A 23370-nucleotide genomic window follows, 5' to 3' on the forward strand; every position below is an offset into this window, starting at 1 on the left:
GGCACCTCTGCCGAGCAGCCTTGCTGAGGGCCCGGCGCGGCGGCGGGCCCGGGCGGGCTGCCTCACCGCGCCGCCCGCCACCCCGCGCGGAGTCGGGCAGCTTGTGCGGAGAAAGCCTTGGAAACATCGCCCTAACGACCCTTCCCCTTCTTCTTTTAGTCCGGTTTTGAATCCACCGTCGTTTCCCGGCGCAACGCTGTGAGGCCCCAAGGCGGTGACAGGGGCCCAGCCCTGCCGCAGCCGTCTTGTCCGGCGCGAAGGGCCGCTCCTCGGGCCGGTGAGACGGCACAAACTGGCCTAAGGAAAGCACCGAGCAGTGAGCGTCTTCCTCCAGAGCCGCACCGGCCTTGCCCAGGGCTGGCAGGGCTGCACCGAAAGCACGAAAGGTGTCACAAGGATGAGAGTTTTGTTTCAGACCTCTTCAACAGGCAGTCCATGAGACAGTCGCACCCAAAATGTCGTTATTCTTCTGCTGTAACTTTCTTTCACAACTGCCAGCCATCACAATAAACCCATGCCATTTGCCAGTCTTTTCCTATGCGAAAAGGCAAGATGTACACAGCATGCACTTTACATACAAAGGAATAAAGTGCGGAGCCCACAGAAATGCCTGCAGCCATAGATGTCAAGCTGTCCTTCCTTCTCCAGGTAGGCGTCAGTTGCATGGCAGCTGGTGAGCAGATTCCTGTGCCACACACAACAATCAGACCTGTAAGCAAGAGACCTTTCTTCACATGCGCCTTCCAGTACTTAACTGGCTATTCCTCATTATCTTTCATGCTTCACTTACCATGGAAGTGTTCTACCAGAAGATGCCTCTTTCGCTATCACATTACTCTGTCCTCTCTTACACAGAGGAATAATAAACTCTTCAGAAGAGGTTTTGTTTAAATTGTTCATACAGGCGTTTTGTCCATCTCCTCCTGCTCATTCTAAATCGGAGCTTCCATGTGCACATTAATACAGTGCCTGGCTCCATGGAATTGTGCACGCCCTTTAACTCCCAGCTGCTTCAGCAGGAACCCAGGAGCAACTTAATCCACACACAGTTAAAAGAAGAAGGTGACATCCCTTAATGGTTCACACTTTCAAGCTCATTCACCTGCACTTAGAGATAAGCCAGCTCACTTCCAGCATATATTATACTCTGTGTAATATTGAAAAACTTCTGAGTGACCATTTTAAGAAGTAGAGGTGGACTGGTAATAAAAAAAAGTCCCGTTTGTCCCATGAGTGAGGAAAGGAAGACAGTAGCTTGCTGGAACACTGGGTATGGTGATGATTTTTCACCTGTCCACTAACTAATGTACTTCCATCTGCCACCCTGAAATGGCAGAGAAGCATTACCTTTTAAATAAAATCCTTGTGAAGTGTTGCCTCGTGCATTTGCACTGATTCAGAACTTTGGAGAAGGCAATTCTTACTGTTTTTAAAGAATAAAGTATTTTATTATGGAAGTTCACCTTCACAACAATGTGTGCAGAAAATGACAATCAAATTTAAAAAAAAGGAAGTTTGTTCCATGAAAACAAAAGGATGACTATTTACATTAACTTTCTACTACAATACCTGAAACAGTTGAGGCAGTAAATATTCTTTTCATGTCTTGAGGGAACTTGACATTGTAGTGACACATACCAACAGGAGTTCATGTTGTTTAGATAGCCGTGACCAAGTTGTACACTGCAGGAGGTCAAAAAATGTTAGCTACACACTTATGTGAACTATGTGTCTCTGTTGTTTTAACTCATGAAATTGATCTCTTACAGGGAACTTCAGGAGAAATGCCTCAGTATGAAAAAAACCAACCCTCTACAATACAATGTTTTGATATCTGAAGCAGTGATTTTATCCAGAACTATCTCAAACGTTTGTTAGCGTTTAACATATCTCAGGACTCTTCCCACATTACTCTGCTTCTTCTCACAGTTGCATCTAAACATAAATCTTCATTGGCAAAGCCAAGAATATCACATACTGCTCTGAAATATTTTAAACCACTAAAATCAGGTAGATGAATTACTGCATGTATACAAGAGGTATTTGCTAACAAGTATATTTATACAGTAAGAAAAATATCATAACATTTATACCTAATTTACAAATATTCCAACATTATAGAAATTATGCTGTTGACTATATGCTAGTTACAGGGACTGGAAAATGAACAGCAACATGTAATTGAGCCCTTGTTAAAGGTATTCATCAAAAAATGGGAGACATTCTTGTTTGCACCTGTCCCCTACACTATCTGGTTTTTTTCCTCTCTCTGCTTCTGCTTCTACTGCGTCTGCTCCTGTCTCTGTGTTCCACTTTGCCGCACTTGTCCCCATACCGCTCTCTACATTTTTTCTTCTCTCTGTGCACATCTGTGCTGGGGCTTCTGGTTTCATTTTTCCTGTGCTGCTCTTCACCAGGGCTTTGACTTGGACTTTGTCGTATTTGCCTTTGCCTGGAACTGCTGTGACTTGTGCAAGGGCTCCTCCTGCTCCCCTCATCCATGCTTCGGCTTCTACCATCCCTCTCCTTTCTCTCAGTCTCTCTCTTGCTGCTGTGGTATCTGCTTTTGGACTTACTTTCCCCCTCACGGGAGCTCCGTTGGTTGTTCTCTGCAGAACTATCTTGCTTTAAAAGTCTGTACTTCTCCCCATCTCTGTCCTTGTTACCGTGACTACTGGAGAGATTTTCAGAAACTTTTTCCTTCCTGGTCTTTGCTTTTCCTTCTGAATCGCTGCTGCTGCTGCTGCTGCTAGCCTCTGAAATCTTGTCTTTTTTCCGTTTCTTAGAATACATCTTCTTTTGTGCTGCTTTATCTCTGCTGTCAGTCTCACTCTCACTGCTGCCTCCTGATGTCTCGCTGGAGGATGAGGAAGAGGATCTTGTCTTATGTTTCTTGTGTTTACTTTTGCTTTTTTTCTTTTGCTGCTTTTTCTTCTTTCTGTCTTTCTTTTTATTTTTCTTCTCCAGACGGTCCAACTTCCTTTTATTTCAAAATAGAAGAGTAGCGCAATCAGATGTGTTAAGATATTCTCAATTACAAAGTCACCGTCTTTTAAAAAGTTCACTACATCTGATGACCTACACAGTAAATACACTATTCTCCATAAAAACACGTTGAATCCCTCTCCTCTTTCAGCAAAGTATTATTTTTAAACTTCTAACTGACATTGACCATAGTGAGAATCCTCATGTAATCCACTGCTGCTCCCTCAAAACAGAAGGAATATGAATTTTTATTTATTTCCTTTTTAAACAGGTAAGTAAGATATATCAATTTTGGCCTTGTAACTAGGAATAAATACATCCAGTACTGTATTTTTTTCCTTGTCAGCCTGCTCTGGAGACTTCAGAAAATCATTGCTGCTTTTGTTTGTGCGTTTTTATGAGATTTGGAAAATGAAAAAAAAAATCAATTAGCATTTACTTCCTACTAATGATGGAAACTGAGACTCTAAAGCCTGTATCTCTGCGTTCTCCAGGCAAATAATATGGATATTTTCAATAACTTCTGTCACAACTAGAAATTCACATTTTCTAGTCATACACATGCATTCACTGCTATTTGACTACTTTCACCTAGCTTTTATCTTGCTTTCTGTGTTTATTCTTCTCAAAAAATCAGTGACTGAATAGTGAAACTACTTTCAATGTATGAAAAAAAGTCCCTCAGACTGGTAAAATCTAAAAGACCCAAATATTTACTAAACTTCAACTTTCAAAATATAAAGCATTATAATTTCATTGCGTCAGGCCAGCAGAAGTTCAAACAAAATACTGCGGTAAAGTACTCAAACTACACACATATTTCTTACTTAAAAGGAACATAAAATACGCCAACTATTTTTCAGAGAATGCTTTATTATGTGCTAGTACCATATGTACCTTACTTATGTACTTGCTTAGCCCTTTACCTTTCTCCCCTCTTGCCACTACCCCATATAGAGAACATCTTTAAACCTACAAGGCTGTTTTAACTAGTGATACTTGTGTGGGACCTACCAAGCAGTTATTTCAAGACAATATTGCAAATTAACAGAGCAAAAGGAAAAAAAAAAAGTCACCTGACATATGAAATCAGTAGGACATAAGGAGAGACTGAAAACCTCATTAACTGTTTACTAGAGCTCCAAAACCTTAGGGAGGTCCCTCTGTGGGGCAGGAAACTGCAATCCCCGCTCCGAGGGCAGTGTGGGGCTGGGCCGACCTCAGCTCTGGGCTGCCACGTCACAGTCAGTTTAGCCCCACGGGAAAAGATCACAAACTTTGCCAAGTTGTAAAACAGTAAACGAGCATATAATTTTTTAATCCTGAAGATGCTGTAAACGACAGAGGCAAAATAATATTTTAAAATAGCAACTGACAGCATCTTCAGTGAGGCAATTATTGTTATTTCAGCATCCCAGTTAAATTGGAAATGAGCCCCAGTGCGAAGGCATCACAACTAGATTAGAACAGCCAGATTAAAACAAAACAACCAGATTAAAAACCCATGCTGCATAACGCCATTTGTGGTCAAGTGTATGTTAAACTAAGCTGATTTCCTTCTGTACTGATGGTGCTAAATTCTTCACTGGCATAGAAGAGTCAGAGGGACCACCATGGAGACAGAACTACTGGTGATACAGATCCCCTCCACTAGGTACCACACTTACCTTAGAAGTTTCTGTTTCTGTTTGGTTGACAGTGACTTTAAAAATTCAACTTCTGGATCATCATCTTCACTTGCGACAAATTCCTAGGAAAATGTGGTAAGACATTAAGTTCTTATATATAAAAATAATTTCTTAATTCAGATTTCTGTATTAAAAGCGATACCTCTATGTACCTTGTTTTTGCATAGGCACAAATGTATTTGTATTACTAAATCAGCTTAAGACTCTTTGGAAAGAGTGCTAAACTCGTTACAAAGTGAACCTTCCATTCTGTCTCAAAGCTGAGTAGGTGTTATAATATGGGGGTTATACAACAGGAGTTATTAGTAACATGAAAAAATCATTGCTAGGGAAAGAAACATTTATGAAGCAGTTAATAAAAATGAGCCAATTTTGGAGCCCACATGATTCCCCAGGATAAGTCACTCCATTGTTATCATGCTTGGATGAATAGGTAAGACGCTAGTCCTGCTCGAACCCAGAGTAATTTAAGCAAATTACTTCTCTGTCTCGGTTTAGTCATTAGGAAAACGGGTATTAACACATCTACCTCACTGTTGTGTTATTAGTCTTTAAATGTTCATAAAGTCTTCTAGCAATGCAAAATACGGTAATCATATAATCTACATACAGTAACGCAATCAGCAAAGCACAGCTACTTTGAAAACCCTGAATTCTTCAAATTACGTGCATCTGGTACACTACATTTCTCCGTGATGTTTTTAATTTTAGCCACACTCAGGAGGGGAAAGATGAAATGAAGATTAAAAAGAGAAACCACACCACACCTGACATAAATCAAACATACTGATATCACTATGACTCATTTAACAGTGCCCATGTGCTACATTTTTCTGGGGCACACAGCTTTTTTAAACGCAAAGGTACATCCATCTGTGGAGAGACAATGAATTGTTGATTTACTCAAGATTGCAAGACCAGCTGAGGGCTGGTCTTGAAAAACCCTCTCTACTCGTGGTTTGACTATCCTGCCATGTGAACAACGGTTATTTCATGGTGGCTCACTCCAGGAGTGCATATGAATTTTTCACTTTATATTTTTGTTAAAGCACCTCAATGGGAAATTTACGCTCTGCAGTCTAAGTAAAGACAATTAAGCATTTTCACTCCCAGAAATAATAAATGTAACAACAGTCGATCAAGTTAAAAAATCTTCAGACAGCATTCCTGGCAGTAATTATTTGCGCATACTTCCTCAGACTTTATCAGAAATATGTGGCAAACCCCTAACCACCCTCCTTAAGAAAAACTCAATTTCTAGTCACCTAGAGGAGAGATTTAATGTATTACAAGTGGTTTTAAAATAAGCAATTTATGATTCACCATTCTGGGTAAAACAAAGCTGGAAAACAGTAAGGTTTTGGACATTTTTGTACTGATATAGCTATTCAGCTTTCCTATGGATATGCATATTTGAAAACATTAAGTAGCAATTCACAAGCAATCACATTTAGATTTACAGACATTTTCTGCTTACTGGTAAAAAGATCATTACCTGTGATGGATCATTTGCGGTCAAGTTTCTCCCCAGCACATTTTGTTTCAGTGCAAACCCACTGTTTCTCATCTCCGCTATTAGCTCCGAGGGGTGCATTGATGGCCCTGTTCACAAAAATCACAGTTTGAATGTATCATTTATATCTCTCTACCTTTTTTGGACTCCACAGTAGGAATTCAGTTGAAGCTTTGTTAAGTAAAATCATAGCTAAATCAACTCAATAATCTTCTGCTGAGCAAATAATCAGATATGATTTTCTAAAACAGCAGTCTGGAGATTGAGAATAGAAAATAATTGCATTTTTCTTTAAGTACAAGGGGATTCTCTTATGTAACTTTGTCATGTTGAAAACAATATATTTAGGTAAGTCTAGTAATATATTTTTATTATAGTAAAAAAGCAGAGGAAATCTAAAGAAAGGACATTAAATACAACTTTTGGGTGCCTGCTCTCCTCTACAAGATGGGGGAAATGCACTTCTAATATGTCATTAATAAGGTATTTTTCATAGTGACAAAAATTTTTGAACTTCAAGGTAGAAAGTAGCCACTATTAGAAAGTCCGTATATATACGGAAAATAAATAAATGAAAAAGTTATATATATCCTTATTTATTCTAGCGACCCCCAAATATGCTGGGTCTCTAAGCTGTTATCTCCTTGGAGATTTCTGTTTTATCAGCTTAAATAATACAGTACATATTGCACTAGAGTAGGTGTTTGGGATTAGGCACGTGTTACCTCTCTTTGCAAATATCTAACAAGGAGGAAAATACAGGGTGTTTTTTTCAGTTATTCAGAGTTGGCTGCATAATTTATAAACCCTGTAACATTTTTTTGCTCTAACTGAATACCTGTGATCATCAAAACCTCACGTACTTGTCTGATTAGGTACTTTTTCTTCACCCTAAACATACACTACTCTTTTGTTAGGTCACTTGCAGTGAATTTCCTCACCAGTTCATTCACTCTGCTTACTGTCAATGGATAAGGTAAATCTAAATGAGCAGGACTGCAAAATGGAGCGTGGAGCATGCAAGTACTATTACTTCAGCAAACTAATCGTAAATTATAAGATTAACTAATCTTATAAAACATACTGATCCTGTTTTGTGGATTTAATAGTTTCTTAGTTGTGGGGATGGACAAAACTCATATATTTTTACAACTGAAATGTATGGAAAGTAAAGGGAGACTTACTACGAAAAATACACGGAAAGTAAAATAACACTTTCTCAAAAATATGTCAACTTTATCTTTTGTATAATACACTACTTGCAGAAACAGGCCCATGTGTAAAACAGGAAGGAAGAAAATAAAACTCTGAAAATGGTTTAAGGAGCACTTGTACTACTGACCTTCTTTTCACTAGCTCCTTATCTTTGCCAGGCAAAAGACTTTTCTAATGAGATATCTTTTAGTCTTTCCTTGAATTTAGATTTGTATTAGGTAGGAGGTTATTTCCCCCTGCCTATATTTTACCAGAAGTGTTTTTTCTTTTTACATGTTACAGTGTGATTGTAAGCTCACTGACAGTTAATAAATGTATATAGGCTCCAGTGCCTACATTTTTGCTTATTTCAAATTTAAAACCACGCCTTGCTTGCCCAAATCTACTCTGGCTGGAACAGAAACCAACACTAGACAGAAACCTAACAACAGAATTTGATACCAGCTCATGTTTTGATTTGAAAAGGCCACGTAAACCAGCCATACAATTCAGTCAAATACTAAACAAAAACCAAGCCCAGCACAAGGAAGCTGAATAGAGAGAAAGTGTAGAGTCATGAAGGAAGATTTCACCATCCCAAAGAAATCAAACCAATTGCCCAGACTGAAACCTGAAATCCCCCTGTTATTCAAAGGCAGTAAGAACCACTGCCTAACAAAGTAACCCAATCAATGTGTCAGCTCTTACCCCTTTGGTGCCTCAGCACTGTACCATCTTGTTGTGTATTGGATACCTCATTATTCTCATTAGCGCAATTACATAAATAGAGGACTACAACTTGTCCAAATCTATACAGGATTTGCAAAAGAACTAAGACAGAAGCCCTCACTCTGTGGTTCTATGCAAGGACTGCTGGCAGAATGGAGACCAGAGAGGCTTGAAGTCATATCAGCTTTCAAAAGCACAGTTCAAAATTATTTTATAGAAGCAAACCTTTCAGACATTCTTTGTGCACAACACTGGAAAGAGGTAAGCAAAATTATATTCTCTTTTACATTAAAAGTTAACAACAAATGCACAGTGCTACTGATTTTTGCGCATCTGTGCCCAGTGGCCACCAGCTGTGCTGCAAGGCACAGATCCCCCCGAGTGAACAAGGGCCTGTCAGAGTGGCCGCTCCAGCTGGGATCCAGTACACAACTGGAGGGAAACTTCTGAGTTAGCTTCCATATGCTTTTTAGAGGTGAAATCAGCACTAAGTTTAAAAAATAAAAACACAGGTTAGAAGGAAAGTAAGCCAGGCTAAAAATAAATCTGAGTTCAGTTTCCTTGCTTATTAATTAACAGCAAGGAGACATTCACAGCTCCATATGCAATATTTTAGCCACAACGTGGTATTATAATTACCATGACAACGACAGTTAGCAAATCACTGTTATTCCTGTTTTATGGATGCATAGAAGTTAGATCAAATGTACCTACAGAACCTTGAGACTAAAGTGGTTTAGGAAACAAATTATTCCTGGTTTGGTTTCCCTTTAATTGTGGTGAGGGAAACAGTAATTTAGGTTCAGCCTAGCTTGTGAGGAGATGCAAGAGTCTCTGTGAAGCTTTACTATGGGCATTATTTTTACTGTAACTAAAGGCTTTAAAAAAGACTAGGAAATGAGATTCAGAAAATAAATCAATCCCATAAATGAAAGTATAAGTAAAACACAGTTCTATTTCACCCCCTCTCTGTGTGTGGACCCTAGCCAGGCAGGACACAAGCACGCTGTCACTAGGGTTGATTGTGAAGGGCTCTCTTGCAGCCCTTGCAGTTTAAAAACACTAACATTTTTGAGAGGGTGACAGAGGTCAACGTCCTCACACATTTTTATCTGAACTGCTGATGCCACTGAACTTCTCAGTTGTGCTGCCTGATGACAGCACGAGTGCACCACTACCTTTGCTCAAGTAGTAATGCTGGACCACAGCAGGGAGAAAACAACACCTGACCTGGGAAGTCTAAAGAGACTCTATTCTACCTGGTTACAACTACAGGCCAAGTTCAATTAAGACATTATATCTGACCATGGCTGCACAACTTAACAGCAAACCTCTAATACTATCTACTTTATGCAACACAACAAGAATCAAGAAAAAAAATATTCATGTAATTAAATTCCTTTGCTTGGAATCAAATGCTTGGTGACATTCTTTTCCCATCCATGCCTCAACATACTGCTTTTGATTTATACTTTAATGATTTTGACAAGCAGATCTGATTTTCTTTGAAGTATCAGTGACAGCTTGAGGTCTTCCAGGATTCCTGGGCACAGCTATTTTGTGTGACAGCACTGAGGGCTCTGACATGCTTCTTTTGGGGCTGTTTCTTCACAGAACCTTAAAAGAAGTAGATGCTTAAATGTGTGAGCAAACCATCACATTCCCATTTCCACACTACAAAATTAAGTAGAGGATTTCTCCTGGCTAATACAAATGAGGAAGACAAAAACTGTAAAAGAAACCCCAAGTAGTGAACCTCATTTAACAGAGGTTTGAAAAACTCAACTTCTCAGAAGTGTCCTTGGCTTCCTTATTTAGGAGCTAAAATTTAACTCCTGGCCTGGCCAGTACACCGGCTGGCAGAGGGGCCTCTGCCTCTGTTCGGTGTGAACCGACGGTGGAGTCTTGCTTGTTGGAGACGTGACTGTGCCTCGTGTGATCCAACTTGGTTTGCCTGGTAAGCCAAAGAGATTAATCTTTTCAACCTGTCTTCGGGTTACAACTACACTTGGGTCATCACCTTCCAAGATCCTCAGACAAAAAGACGAAGTATCCCTGACAGCCATAGATCTTCATCTGGTTAAGTTCCAATTAAGTCATAAACTGTAAAATTGATGGTAAGATTGAGTTGAGAGGCTCTCAATTGGCTAAAATCTTGGTAACTGATGCTAGCTAAGTATTCATCAACTTGCAAAAACTCACTCCTACATCAGGCATAGAAAAATACTTTGTGTACTCTGAAAACCGATGTCCTCACATACACATTTCTTCTGGACTTGTGAGACAGCCCATGATCTCATGCAGGTGCAAGCATCCAGAGATGGCATCATGCCATGAGTTGACAGAACGTTAGATATAGGAATCCTGTAAAAATAGCTGATCGCTACGACTCCTAACAACTAGTGTCTCAGAATTCACCCATCAGCAAACTAAAAATAAGTTCAAAGTTACAATGTTTCATCATCTGCTTCTTATTCTTCCCGAAACAAGTCAAATACAGTACCTTGCTATTTTTGAATATGACTGTCAAGCTTATTTTCTGGAATTTACATTTTGATAAGGAAAAAAAAGAAAGAAAAAGCTTTAAAACTTTTCCAGATGACACTTGTTTTAAACTAAAACATTTATCTCCTTTAAAATTAATTCATAGTCTCAGAAAATCTTTTTATCACATAGTGGGATTAATTGCATGCTGATATCATACTTATTTTTGTGCCTTAAGACAACTGACAAATTGTTAAGTTTTCTACAGCTAAAGATACTTTTGCACAAAAGATGCTCCATAGCTAAAGACCCACCAAAGGATTTATACAATATTTTTTAATGGTCTTCATAATTGTCAAGAAATAGTGTTGTCAAGCAAATAGACTACAGTTTCTTCCTGCTTCTTACTTCCCACGGAAGTTCTTGCTGCATTAATTTTCTCTGTCATCTTCTGTTTAAAATACTATTTAAGGAAAAAATCCAGATAGCTCAGTTGACTCAATGAGCTGAGGCACAAAATCTGGAAACTCAAACACTTCAATGAAGTGTGAAAAGGAGGACTGTAGTCTTCACAAAGTATAACCCGAGTGCAACCTTAGCTTGACAGCTGTTGGTTCATCTTTACAACATTCCTACAATTAAATAAACAGAAAAGCTGTAAATAGAATTTTCTTGAAGCCTACATGAGCATCAATTACACTGGGCTGCAGAAGGGTATCATACTAGGATTTCTACAACATATTGTCAATTTGCTTTTTTATAGCAAAGAGCACACCAATTTCTTATCACACTTAACTGAGACCAATTTAACAGAATCAAGACTGCTTCTATTAAACAACCAGGGGGGAAAAATATAATTCTGGATTTAAATTACCTAAAACGCACAGCTTTACAGAAAGCTCTCCCGCCCTGCATTACCACCCCCACTCCTGGCTCAGAAACAAGAGAAACCTATAGCTGCAATTCATTTTGATTCCGTCTTCTGCATCTCTTGAAGCTCCAAATGCACAGTGTCTGTAAGGCTCTGCTGTTGCCAGACGCTTCCTCCAAGAGGCAGGGGCACAGGACTCCGCTCAGAACAATGCTGGCTGTAACGCACCATCCCGCAGGCATCCATTGAAACGCCTAAATCGCTTTTTTCAAATTATCCCCTATTAGAGAACAGTATGCTAGAACCTCTTTTCATCACGACTGTGATTAAATACCACTTTTTCTGCAACAGTTTCAGTGGCAGCGGGGACAAACCAGAATGTTATGATTGCCACTATCACTAAAAATAGCAGTTTTACTTCTATCTACTCATGATGCATGGTCTTGACAGTATCTGCTCAATTTATTGATAAAAGTTTTGACTACAGTCACCAGTGCAGATGAGCAAACTGAATTATTCTCTGCAATCAATTAAGTTTTAAGTGGATTTTTATTGTGGAATACATATGGAAAGCAAAGAGATGAGAAGCAGTAACAGCATAACCACCATTCCCACCTGTGGCAGAGGAGATTACAGAAAACAGCTGCGCTTAGACAGTGGCTGCAGTTATGTATTGTTATGCAATTAAACAGAGAACTCAAAAGTTACTGAAAAAGGCAGTAGATACTTCACAGTGTCACTGTGATTACAACTTTTTTACCTTTAACAAATGCTCATTTTGTGCATCATTAAAACAGATTATTTAGAATAGGGCTTTTCTAGAGCTTTCCCTTACTGAGAACATGTCCCCGTCTGGGAGATCTTTTAGTTTAGAGATGCACTCATTTTAAACTAAAAATATCACCATAATCAGACTTCTCCTGACTTGGTAACAGGGAGATAATTTACATGACCGTAAATGTAAACAAAGTACACTGGCATATCTGCTATCAGTTTGTCAGTATACATCACACTCAGTATATTCCACTCTATCAAGTTTAAAAATTTATTTACGAATTAAAGACAAGATACTTCCAAGGCTTATCCTTTATTACTACATATATTTTGTTAACAAAGTAGGCCTAAAGCATATTGTCTTCATTCTGTCTCATATGCATCTTGGACAACATGAAGCCATAACTCTTCCAACTTGGAACTCAATTTTCTATGTAACAGTGAAACTACAGCTATGTTCTCCTCTTGAAAAAGAAATAAATACTCCAGGGGGTATGCAAAGAGCTCTTTCACATTAAGTAGGTCTGAGAAAGGCATTCTGCTGGTGGGTTTTAGTTTAGCACACAAGCACATGAAGGACAAATATACTCTGAATTCAGAATGCTGCCTTCTCTGGGCGGTAGCAAAGGCGTAACATGATACATGGCTTCTTTGGTTTTGCTTTAAAAGAGAAATTAACTTTAAAATCAGCACAGACAGTTTTGCTAATACATCCATAGGCTTTTTTGGTGCTCTCCACAGAGTCTCATGTGGTTGGTTTTTCGTTTGTTTGTTTTTCATATGGCTTAAAAGGAAATTGAATAAAAATGAAAAAAATTTACAGACTGAGCCTAACCACACTGTATCGTTTCTGCTCTTTCACTGTGATTGTAACACAGATAAGAGTAGACACGTATCTGAAGGGCAAAAAGCTACTATCAAAATCACATGATCATGATCCTGGTCATTAATAACATGGCACATTCACGCTGCCTCCAATGATTCAGAACTGATCATTTTTCCATCTATTTCAGAGATGACCGCATTCAGACCAGATTTGGACTTCAAAGCAACTGCTGCAATTGCTATTGAGAGAAACAAATGAATAAAAAACCCCAAAACTCTGGCTTTTAATTAGCTCTTCTCCAGAGGATCTGCAGTTTAACTGAACTGAACACTTTAGCACAGAATCTCAGCATAATTTGCCATGCTTTTGTCATAGGGCATTTCAGAAAATCCTGAGTTTCGTTTTTACTTTATTTTTGAGTACTAAACCCCATTTTACATTATCAAACTGCTGTAGGAATACATGGTTATTGCTCAAGTGCCAAGCAAAAGATTTCTAATAGAAATATGCATTTTATGCATTCACATCAAATGCAAGGCTTCCAAAACGTAAATGTGAATTCTTAAACTATGTGAAGATTTAGTTAAGGTTCCTACTGTTCACAATCAAAGGTCTCAGCTGCAGATCATAAAGGAAGGTTTCATACACTGTATGTTTCTACAGATGACCATTTATACAAATATTCATAGTTAACATAGTAAAATACCTTTTATTTGTTATTATAGAGTCAAGAGAACACTTAAGTCAATTCCTGCATTCCTGATAAAATGCAGATTTTTATCTTTTGAGAAACAAAAAAGCACCATGTCATTGAAAAAATGCAGTGAGATATCGGAACAATATAACAGACAGATTTCCTTTTTTGCTGTCTCCATACAACTGACAATTTTAACGATTACTATGGAAAGGAATTTCACCCAAAAGCTAAAGTATCTGTTGAACACACTAAGTGACAGACTGATGGAAATCATGACCACAGTCAGTTTAGGGGCAGTCAGGCTATGAAAGGAGAGCGCACAAGCTCTAGGAGCCGATAACAAGTTTGTAGAATGCTGCATTTGCATAGATGTAACTAGAGTTTCTTTATCTTCGTAGACCATAAGGCACTAGAAACATACACATATTGCTCAATTACACTTTTACCATTATTTGTCTGTTTTCCACAACATGCTTATCACTTTACAGTATCCTCTTCTTGGTTATTTCACTGGACAGATCACACATGGAGCGAGCTGGCTGTAAAACATTCGGAGTATTCCACAGCTGAGAAGGATGCCCAGCACACTCTGGGCTCATGTTTCATAGGCCAAGAGCATAAGAACCTTTTTTATCCTTAGCATCCCATTTCTCCTAACTACATAATTCATAAAATTACTGCCCCATTTGACACACAGGTCTTATTTCGTAAGATAGTAATATCCTCCTTCATAAGAAAATAGTAGATTCCTAGCAGGTTATTTGTTCTAAAAAAACATACGATAAAAGTTGTAAGTGTTTAAGCTTTCACAGCTTTTTAGAAATTCTGCCCCCTCACTCCCACCCCTCATTGAACAACACAGATGGCCTGCAGGAAGAAAAAGAAAAAAAAAAAGAAGTTGCTGGCAATTCCGAAGTGAAATAACAGCATTACTTCCAAACATTTTTGAACAGAAAACCTACCAGTCTCTGTTCTAATAGAGTCAAAGGCTTTTCAGGCTTCAGAAAAAAAAAAAAAAACTGAAAACCACAAAAATCCACAGATGCTGCTGGTTAGTGATAAAAAACGGTTGTAAAAACAGGCAAACTTTTAGATGCTTGTGACCTGTTTTTTTGTTGGTATATATTACATATTTTATACATGCATATATACACAGTGGCACATAAAGTCAGAACCACAACTGTTATTTTCATCTTGTCTGGACTTTGAAAGTTAGGATTTTATCAGTAAAAAACCCTGTAAATCAGTTTAGCCCAAAGAACCACTTTGATTGCCTAATTTAGCTTGGTAAAGGAGAAGTAAATCTTATAAGTTGGTCTCTGTAAGCCTCACAGCTGGAACATTCTAACACTACTTTGCAGTTTCCAGTGATCAAAGTAAGTTACTTTCTATCTACAACTAAGAATTTCATAATGGAAATAATGCAACACCAGGGGGTGCAGTTATCATGAAATAATTACACTCCTGGGAGATTACAGACAAGGCTGTACCCCAGGGGTGTGATTATCCCATGATAACCACATCCACTGAAATTGCCTTATTGCAAAAATAATCTCTATTCACCGGTGAGATATTATTCAATAGGCGCTTTTTTAATGGTAAGATTATTATTTTTTTTTTTATGAATTACCAGCTAGATTAGTAAAACTGTCCCAGAAGCAAAATAACCAAGCCACTGTGCCTAACTTAAGGTACCGATTGTAATTATTTTTGTTTGCTGGAACGCTGCTGTGCATGTCAGATCCTGAAAGCCAGCAGCGTCTTCTCACAGCACACAGCTCTGTGCCACAGACAGGCGATCGCCCCACGGCAGCTCCACTGGCATCAACTGAAGTCTGTGACTGGTCTTTGCACACAAGGTGTTCAACACCAAACCCAAACCAGCAACTGCCAATCAGTTTATGAGCAAAGAGGAAGGTTGCAATGCAGTCTTATCATAGGATTCAAAGACAAGTCTCCTTCTGCTGAAGTAAGAGAATCACAGCTTATAGAATTTACGGGAAAGAAAAAGCCTATATTGGTGGTTATTCTATGATGTGAAAAAATGGGTATATAGATGACCAATAGCTCTTCTTTTTCTTCAGAGAAACTGAGCAAGAACTTTAGATAATGCAACTACATCAGACATAAGAGTTTAATTTTAATTCATTTTAATTCAAGCATCTTCTCTGAGGTTGAAAAACTAGTCTGAGCCCAAAAAGACATGTTGTTTTGCTCCCTTTCTGAAGAAGGAAAATATTAGAACAAAACACAAACTGAACTTGTATGAAGTGCTCTTGAATATTTTCTTTGTGTGTTGAGATACATGATTTATATAGTGTCAAAGGAAACAATAGTGACAACTAAAAATCAAGTGTGTAGTTCTCAAATATCTGAAGAATAAAGGATTTTTTTTTAACACCTTCTAATAGCTGACTACTCTGGAAAACTTCTGTCAGCAAAATATCACAAAATGCTGAAATGCAACACCTTTACTCTTTGGTGGAATACAATATAAAGCACTAATTCACTGTTCTGTTCATGTGCTATTTCTTTCCTTTTTGCATCACCTACTCATTTGCATAAAACAGTTTCCACATTACTTAAACTTTTTTATTCAAATAAGGAGTCTAAAGCCTACTGAAACTCACTGACCTGGGTATTTTATAAATATGTATATACACATCACTGCCTGGGCTTTTATTCAATGGAAGTCACCATTCAACCCAACATTTGTAGGCTCAGTTTTTTGAGGAAGAAAGGGAAGGGTGGGGAAAGGCTGTTCTTGCTGGTTTTAGCTCAATAATGTGGTTATCCTAATACAACAATTTTTTTACCCTCATTTTCTGTCAAAAGCTTCTGACCAAAGGGAAAGATAAAAACGTCCCTCCAATAGGTGAGTGCCCATCCTTCATACATGCATAAAAATTCATTAGTAATACTGTGGCTACCACTGTTTGTAGTTAATTTTCTTCACAGTAGCTTGTAGGATGCTATGTTTTGCATTTGTGACCAAAAAGTGTTGATAACACAGGGCCGTCTGAGTTACTGCTGAGCAGTGCTTACACAGAATCAAGACATTTTCTGCTTCTCACGCTGTCCTGCCTGTGAGTAGCCTGGGGGTGCACAGGGAGCTGGGAGGGGACACAGCGGGACAGCTGACCCCAGGGACATCCCATACCATGTGACCTCATGCTCAGTATGTAAAGCTGGAGGCAGCAGGAAGAAGTTGGCACATTCAGAGTGCTGGGGTTTGCCTTCCCAAGTAACCATTATGTGTGATGGAGCCCCACTGTCCTGGGGATGGCTGAACACCTGTCTGCCAGTGGGAAGTGAATGAATCCCTTGCTTTGCTTTGCTTGCATGTGCTTTACTTATTAAACCATCTTTATGTCGATCCATGAGTTTTCTCACTTTCACACTTCTGATTTGCTCCCACTGGCGGGGAGTGAGCAAGCGGCTCAGCTGCCTACCCGGGCTAAACCACCCTGTTCCCTTTCCAGGGGGCATTGATCAGAACATGACAGAATTTGCCTTTTTAGTGTTGCAGTGTCTTGCTGGGCAATGTAAAAACACTGTTTTACCCTCAGCATAGGTTAATTTAAAAGAGCTAACTGCAGATGTGTAGCACTGTAACAACTGGGTAGAACTCTCAGTAATGCCAAGGTAATTACTTACTCCCATCCCAGACAACACAGGATTGGTATCAGTGTTTAGTTTAAAAAAACATGAGTTTTGTCAAAACACATGGTGTAAGCTTTAACATGCCTCAGAATGAATAATGAGTCTTAAAAGAATCAGTGAATTCAATAACTCATGTTCTCATTTAGCTGTAATGTTTCATCTACATACACGGTATTTCCAGAAGTCAAAGGAGAGTAATTTAGCTTGTTATTAAATCAGATGAAGTTTTAGAAAAGTTGATGAAAGGACTGTATTCCTGGGGTTAGGAAAAGCAGACAACCTTTTATCTGATGATCTAATTAATGATATTACCGCTTCCTAAATGCCTCATATCTGCTATTAAATCAAGAACTTAAAATCGTTTTAAACTTTACCTACAGCGTTTTTACACAGAGTTTCCCTGAAAGAAAGAGAAAGCAGCAGTATCATTACAGCTGACTATTCAAATCCAAGAACAGTGTCTTACAAATTATATATACAAACCCTGATCTGTCACCCACCTCTACTCCTTGAAATCCTTCCTCATACTATAAAAAAGTCTCTACTCAGCACAGCACACTGTCTTCTAAGTTCCACAGTTAAAAATGAGATGGCATTACCACAGTCTGAGAACATTTAAGTAGTTTCAGAGCACTTTCCTTCACACAAAATTCACTGTATGTGCTAAATCCCTCTCTTTAGGCTTAGAATGACTGATTGGAAAGCAACCCAGACAACCTCTCCCTGACCACGAAACACACACTGGAGTCAAACGCTGCCTACATGTAGGGAGTCAGCTCAGCCAGGTTTGAAGCAAGCAGTTAGTCTTGTATGGACGCTGCAAAGTGTCTGTATTGCACTGTTATGAAAAACGAGGAGACCGTTTTCAAGTTTGTGCAAGCATGTACAAATACTTTCCACTTTCCCAGCCAGGCACTCCTAAAATTTACCCACAGCATTTGAACTCAGAAGTAGGGGGTGGGAAATTAAAAAATAAAAGTGAATTCTGCAGTGCAAAGGCATATCTCACGTGTAAGAGCTGCACAATATAATTCTACCACCACCACACACTCTAAGCAAAGTCTCTTCTAAGGTAAGAAGGAGGCAAGAAAATTATTTAGTGTTATAACCTACTGAAAATAAAGGCTGACAATGTCAAGTACAGGACAGCTAATGCAATGGTATAATGATCAGACAGCGCCTAAAAGCAGAGATGCGTAAGGGGCATTATTTCCCTCAACTTAAGCCTTCCAGGCCTCATCTTAAAGACATATCTAGGTGCTCTCATTCTGAAAAGCAAGATTGTTGGTAGGCTAAATGTGTAAAAAACCTAAGAGCTACTGCATAAAATAGATAACCTGAGGAAAACCAGAAGAAAACCAGATGTTCTCATGTGTGCCATTGTAATGGTATCCCCGCAAAATGGAATACACAACACAGCGCAGGATCTTGAAGCGCAGCACAGCAAGTCTGAGACTCACCCCGCGTTTCTTTGAGGTAACACAATTTTAAGAATATTAGAAGTATTATAAACTTAGGTCAACTTACAGAAAACAAAGTATTGTAGGAAAAAGTATTCAATTTGAGTGCTTATATCAATTTATTTAAACCTCATCTAACACTAAATGCCATGTGACTCCAAGTAACAGGAAAGCTAATAAAGGAAAATAATTGTAGTTCAGGAATTAACAAGAAACCAGCTGAAAAGAAACCAGGCATTTGGGAATCTAGGCTTCAGTTGCTTGTTCACTTATGCAATTACATATATCAGAAAACCTTTTTCCAAGTGATTTACAAAGATATACTGAAATGCTCCAGATCTTCCAAACAGTTTGCCTGAATCTGAACTGGGACAGGCTTTGACAACCCATTACTCTTTTTTTGGTGCGTGTGTGTGACACAAATATTATCATTGTAATCTAAACAGATTGTCATTCTGGCATAAAAAAAATCTCATTGCAGCTTCTTAGTTTTTGCCACAGATAGAATCAAAGCAACAGTTATTATGGACTTTTTTTTTTTAAAACGTGTTATTAATGAGAAAATTAGGTCCCTATCATTTGAAATAATTAATTTGAAATTGTGGAGTCTACATTTGGCATAACGAAGTGTTTTCCCTATTTTATCAGCTCTTTGAAATAAGATAAACTTAAACCTTCTAAAATTAAATCTGATGAGTTCCCCCAAGATTTCTAACCAGCACCATTAAAAGACAATCACTGCCTACCTGAACCATCACTGGAGACTGAACTTGCGTTAATTCCAGAAAGGCCAAATAAAGGACATTCTCGATCAGTGTTTACATGACCCCACTTGTGGCATTTAATACATCTCACATTCCGCACCTAAAAGGGGGAAAAAAATTGACATAATGTAGCTAACAATACAGCTTAGCATTTACAGAAATGTCTGTGTTATTAGGCATAAGAGAAGCTTTTAAATTCACTGAGAAACAGATGATAAGATTAAGAGAGTCCGTGTAAATGTTCTACAGTTAGATAATATTTGAAATATACCCAAAATATCCACAGAGTGAAATTTATGTAACTTGCCTGGATACCAAAGGGCTGATCTCTGATGTTCATATCATCCTTAGCATATCTGTTACACAAAGAAAAAATACTCAGTTAATTGTTTTTTTAAGTTATCATATACAAAATTACCTTTTATTATTAAGCGTGTATCCATTTCAGAGATATAGTTCCGACAAACACTAGTTTTAATGTGTTTTCAAATATGGATGCAAAATTCAAACAAAAACTAAGCTGATCAAACAAATAGTTCCAGGTTTACAGGTTTTACTAATTAACTGTCAGGACATGATGAGATTACACAAGTGACCTACTCAAAAATTAAACATGGGAAGGAAAAAAAAAGGGGGGCATGTGGGGGGAAGGATATGAAAGGTAAGCAACAAAAACAAATCCACTCAGATAAAATCCAGACATCTTACTTTTCTCGAGGGGCGACTTTTTGCCATTCAAATTTGTATTCAGTTTCTCCTTCTTGCTATAAAATAGAAAACATGGGAAATTTAATTTTTTCAAATACATTTTAAATAAAAAGAAAACATAAAGAAATGATGTAATGAAATACCTCTTTAGTTTCCTCTTTGAATTTTCAGAAATCATGGAAAGAAAAGAAATGATAGATTAATTATACATCTAAAATGTAGCTGTGTCTAAGCTGGAGACAAAACATTTTACTGTTTATACTAATACAATAGAGTTAATACTCAGAAAGTTACTTTATTTACATAGATTTCACTCATAAATGATCAGCCTCTAGTATACTGTTACAAAATCTACAAAACCAGAACCATCTTATAAAACTATATTTTTTACATTTGTATATGAAATCAATTTTTTTTTCCAAAGGTAGCAACAATGCTTAATTTTAAAAACAGATCTTTTAGCATAAATCACTACTTTAAAATTGCATTTGGTCTAAGCTTAAGAGATTACTTTAAGCGCTTTTAAAGTTAAATAATCGCAAAATTTGCTCTACAAGAATGAGCCCATTTCCAGGGGTTTTTGTGCAAATGGGAAAGATGCATCTTAAAGGGAACACATTACAGTAAATTTTCTTAGTTCTGCACTTGCATTCAGATTTTGCTAAAATTAAGTGAGTAAGTATCCACCAGGTACTTATTAACTTCTGTTTATGAATGTACTAAATACACCCATAGCCAGACCCACCAGAGTCAGGTCAGCCAGCACTTCTGACTACAGATTCTCAGTATTTACTATTTATAAAACTTCCATTAATTAACTTCTTGCTTTAGTATTTCCTATGCCTGACATACATCAGGCTGAATTATGGGCAGAACTTTAAAGCAAAAGTGACCCTCTTATTTCTAAAAAGGAGAGTAGGCCAAAATACGGGTTAGTGTAGTCTGAGTCACTGCCTTGGTAGTGGCAGCCAACAGCTTTATAATTGGTTAAAGAAATATATTTGGTCACGGACAGAACTTTACCGTTGCCTAGAAAGATATTTTCTCTGTTTCTTCCCTTCACATTGAACTGTTGCTTAAAAAAACACAACCACTTTCAGTTTGAAATAAATCAAAGTATTGTGAGATCAAAGTTATTACATACTATGTACCTCTGCCTATTCCCACAGGAAGAACTAAGAATCATCCCTTCTAGTGTTACCTCACTATGGACACGTTATTTTAAAAGAAAATAAACTGTGCTTATTTCTTCAGTCTTTTTAGCTTTGCAGTACTGTCTGCTCACAACCAGGAAAACACAGTACCTTTCTTTGCTCCAGGTGGGGCCTCATACATGAAGTTAAGACCATTCTTGACACGCTCATCACCCATAAGCAATCTAAATAAAAAGGACAGAGTTTGGGGTGTTATACACCGCAGAGTCACATTGGTATTACTTGCACACAAAAAAATAAACTTGCAGCAGGAAACCGTTACAGTAACTGGCAGGTTTTTTTGTTAATTCGAATAACAAAAGTTGAGTATCAAAAAACCTGAGAGACCAGTCGACACTTTTGCTTGCTCCATTGTGTAGCAAAAAATCACACATTTCAATCACAACTGAAATGTAATTCTGTGTCCACTGAACTATAAAAGACAGATGTCTGTGCGAACCACACATATTTTTACACAAGGTTATCTGCTGTTCTGTGTCATGTAATGTATTTTGAAATCGATTAGAAGACACACACAGGCCACTTTAAAGAGGTTCTTGTGACCTCTGCTTAATCAGAAGCCAATTTATGAGTTGCTGTCAGTGGGAGACAGTATTTCAACTCACAATGTTCTTCACTGCCGTGAAAACAAGAGATGGTAGGAAGCAGTGTGCGATATTATGCCAGTTCTCACCTGTTATCATAGGACTCCTGTTCTTTCAGATACTGCTGCATTAATTCTTCTTGTTTTTTCTTGTCATATGATATTTTCTGTTCGGCCATCCATACCTAGTTAAAACAGGTAGGTTTTTACTTTAAACAAATCCAAAAACTACTGCAAAATGTATTAATGTATAAATGATTAACTGGCTTAATCTATTAAAAATATTCAACAAGGGGAAATTCCTATTCTAATCACATAAAATAAATTTATTTTTATCCAGTATTTCAACAAATGAACTCCACACAGGTGGTGATTTTGATAAACAACAACTCCAACAACATCTAAGAACTGAAAAGACATGGAAAAGTTTAGTGATACGAAGGGAAGAGCAGGCTCAGGAAACACCCTGGGGTGCCGCTGTCTCCCCTGTACAGACACTGCCCTGCCGGACCCCAAACCCTGGTCTCTCTCAGGAAGAGAGTTGGAACCGGGTCAAGGCAGGTGTCAAATATTGGGAAAACACGGGCACGCAGTGACAGGTGGGATCTTCTTGGACACTGTGTGGTGTCTATTTATCCAGACAGCCAGATGTTGAAAAGCTTGAGCCAGAAAAAGGTGACAGTTCCACACACCTGTGAGCGAGTAACCCTGAAGCTTCAGGTATTTCTGAACTCTTTTTGCGTTCCTCTTCCTTCCCCCGCACCCCAGCCCCGACGCCCCTCAGGCCGACATGCGCGGCTGTGCGGCTGCGGGGCCGGGAGCCCACCCGGGACACGGCACCGCCCGGCCCTGTCCCGGCTCCCCGGCCTCCCCCGCTGCGCGGCGGGCAAGGCCTGACTGGCCGGCCGGCCGAGGGGCCCAGGCGACTCGGCTCGGCTCGGCTCGACTCGACTCGGCTCGGCTCGACCCAGCCACCCGGCAAGGGCCACAACGGCTCCGCCGCCGACCCAGCCCCCCTCACCTTCTTGATGTTGGACTTAGAGGCGGGGTGGAAATCCTTCTTGCACATGAAGTTAGCGAACGACTTCCCCATGGCGGCGGCGGGGAGGGGGCCAGCGGCTGCCTGCACAGACACGGGCCCTCAGCCGGCCGCCTCCACCCGGCCTTCCGGGTCACAGGGCGGCCCTTCCTGCGGGGCGCGGCAACAACGCCGCTCC

At 38.9% G+C, this 23370-nt stretch overlaps 1 protein-coding gene across 1 annotated transcript; it reads right to left on the reverse strand.

Annotated features, from left to right (window-relative positions):
• Positions 1-1417: 1417 nt before the first annotated feature.
• CIR1 (corepressor interacting with RBPJ, CIR1) lies at positions 1418-23339 on the reverse strand. Its single transcript, XM_065840740.2, has 10 exons — positions 23175-23339; positions 22244-22338; positions 21661-21734; positions 20500-20513; positions 20357-20412; positions 19956-20004; positions 19631-19748; positions 6169-6275; positions 4653-4735; positions 1418-2980 (listed from the first exon to the last, which is right to left on the reverse strand). Exons 1-10 carry the CDS (start codon positions 23244-23246, stop codon positions 2248-2250), a joined length of 1401 nt encoding a protein of 466 aa, XP_065696812.1. The 5' UTR covers positions 23247-23339; the 3' UTR covers positions 1418-2247.
• Between the last annotated feature and the right edge of the window lie 31 nt (positions 23340-23370).

Source organism: Patagioenas fasciata, chromosome 7 (genome assembly GCF_037038585.1).
Source record: "Patagioenas fasciata isolate bPatFas1 chromosome 7, bPatFas1.hap1, whole genome shotgun sequence".
NCBI classification, from domain to species: Eukaryota; Metazoa; Chordata; class Aves; order Columbiformes; family Columbidae; genus Patagioenas; species Patagioenas fasciata.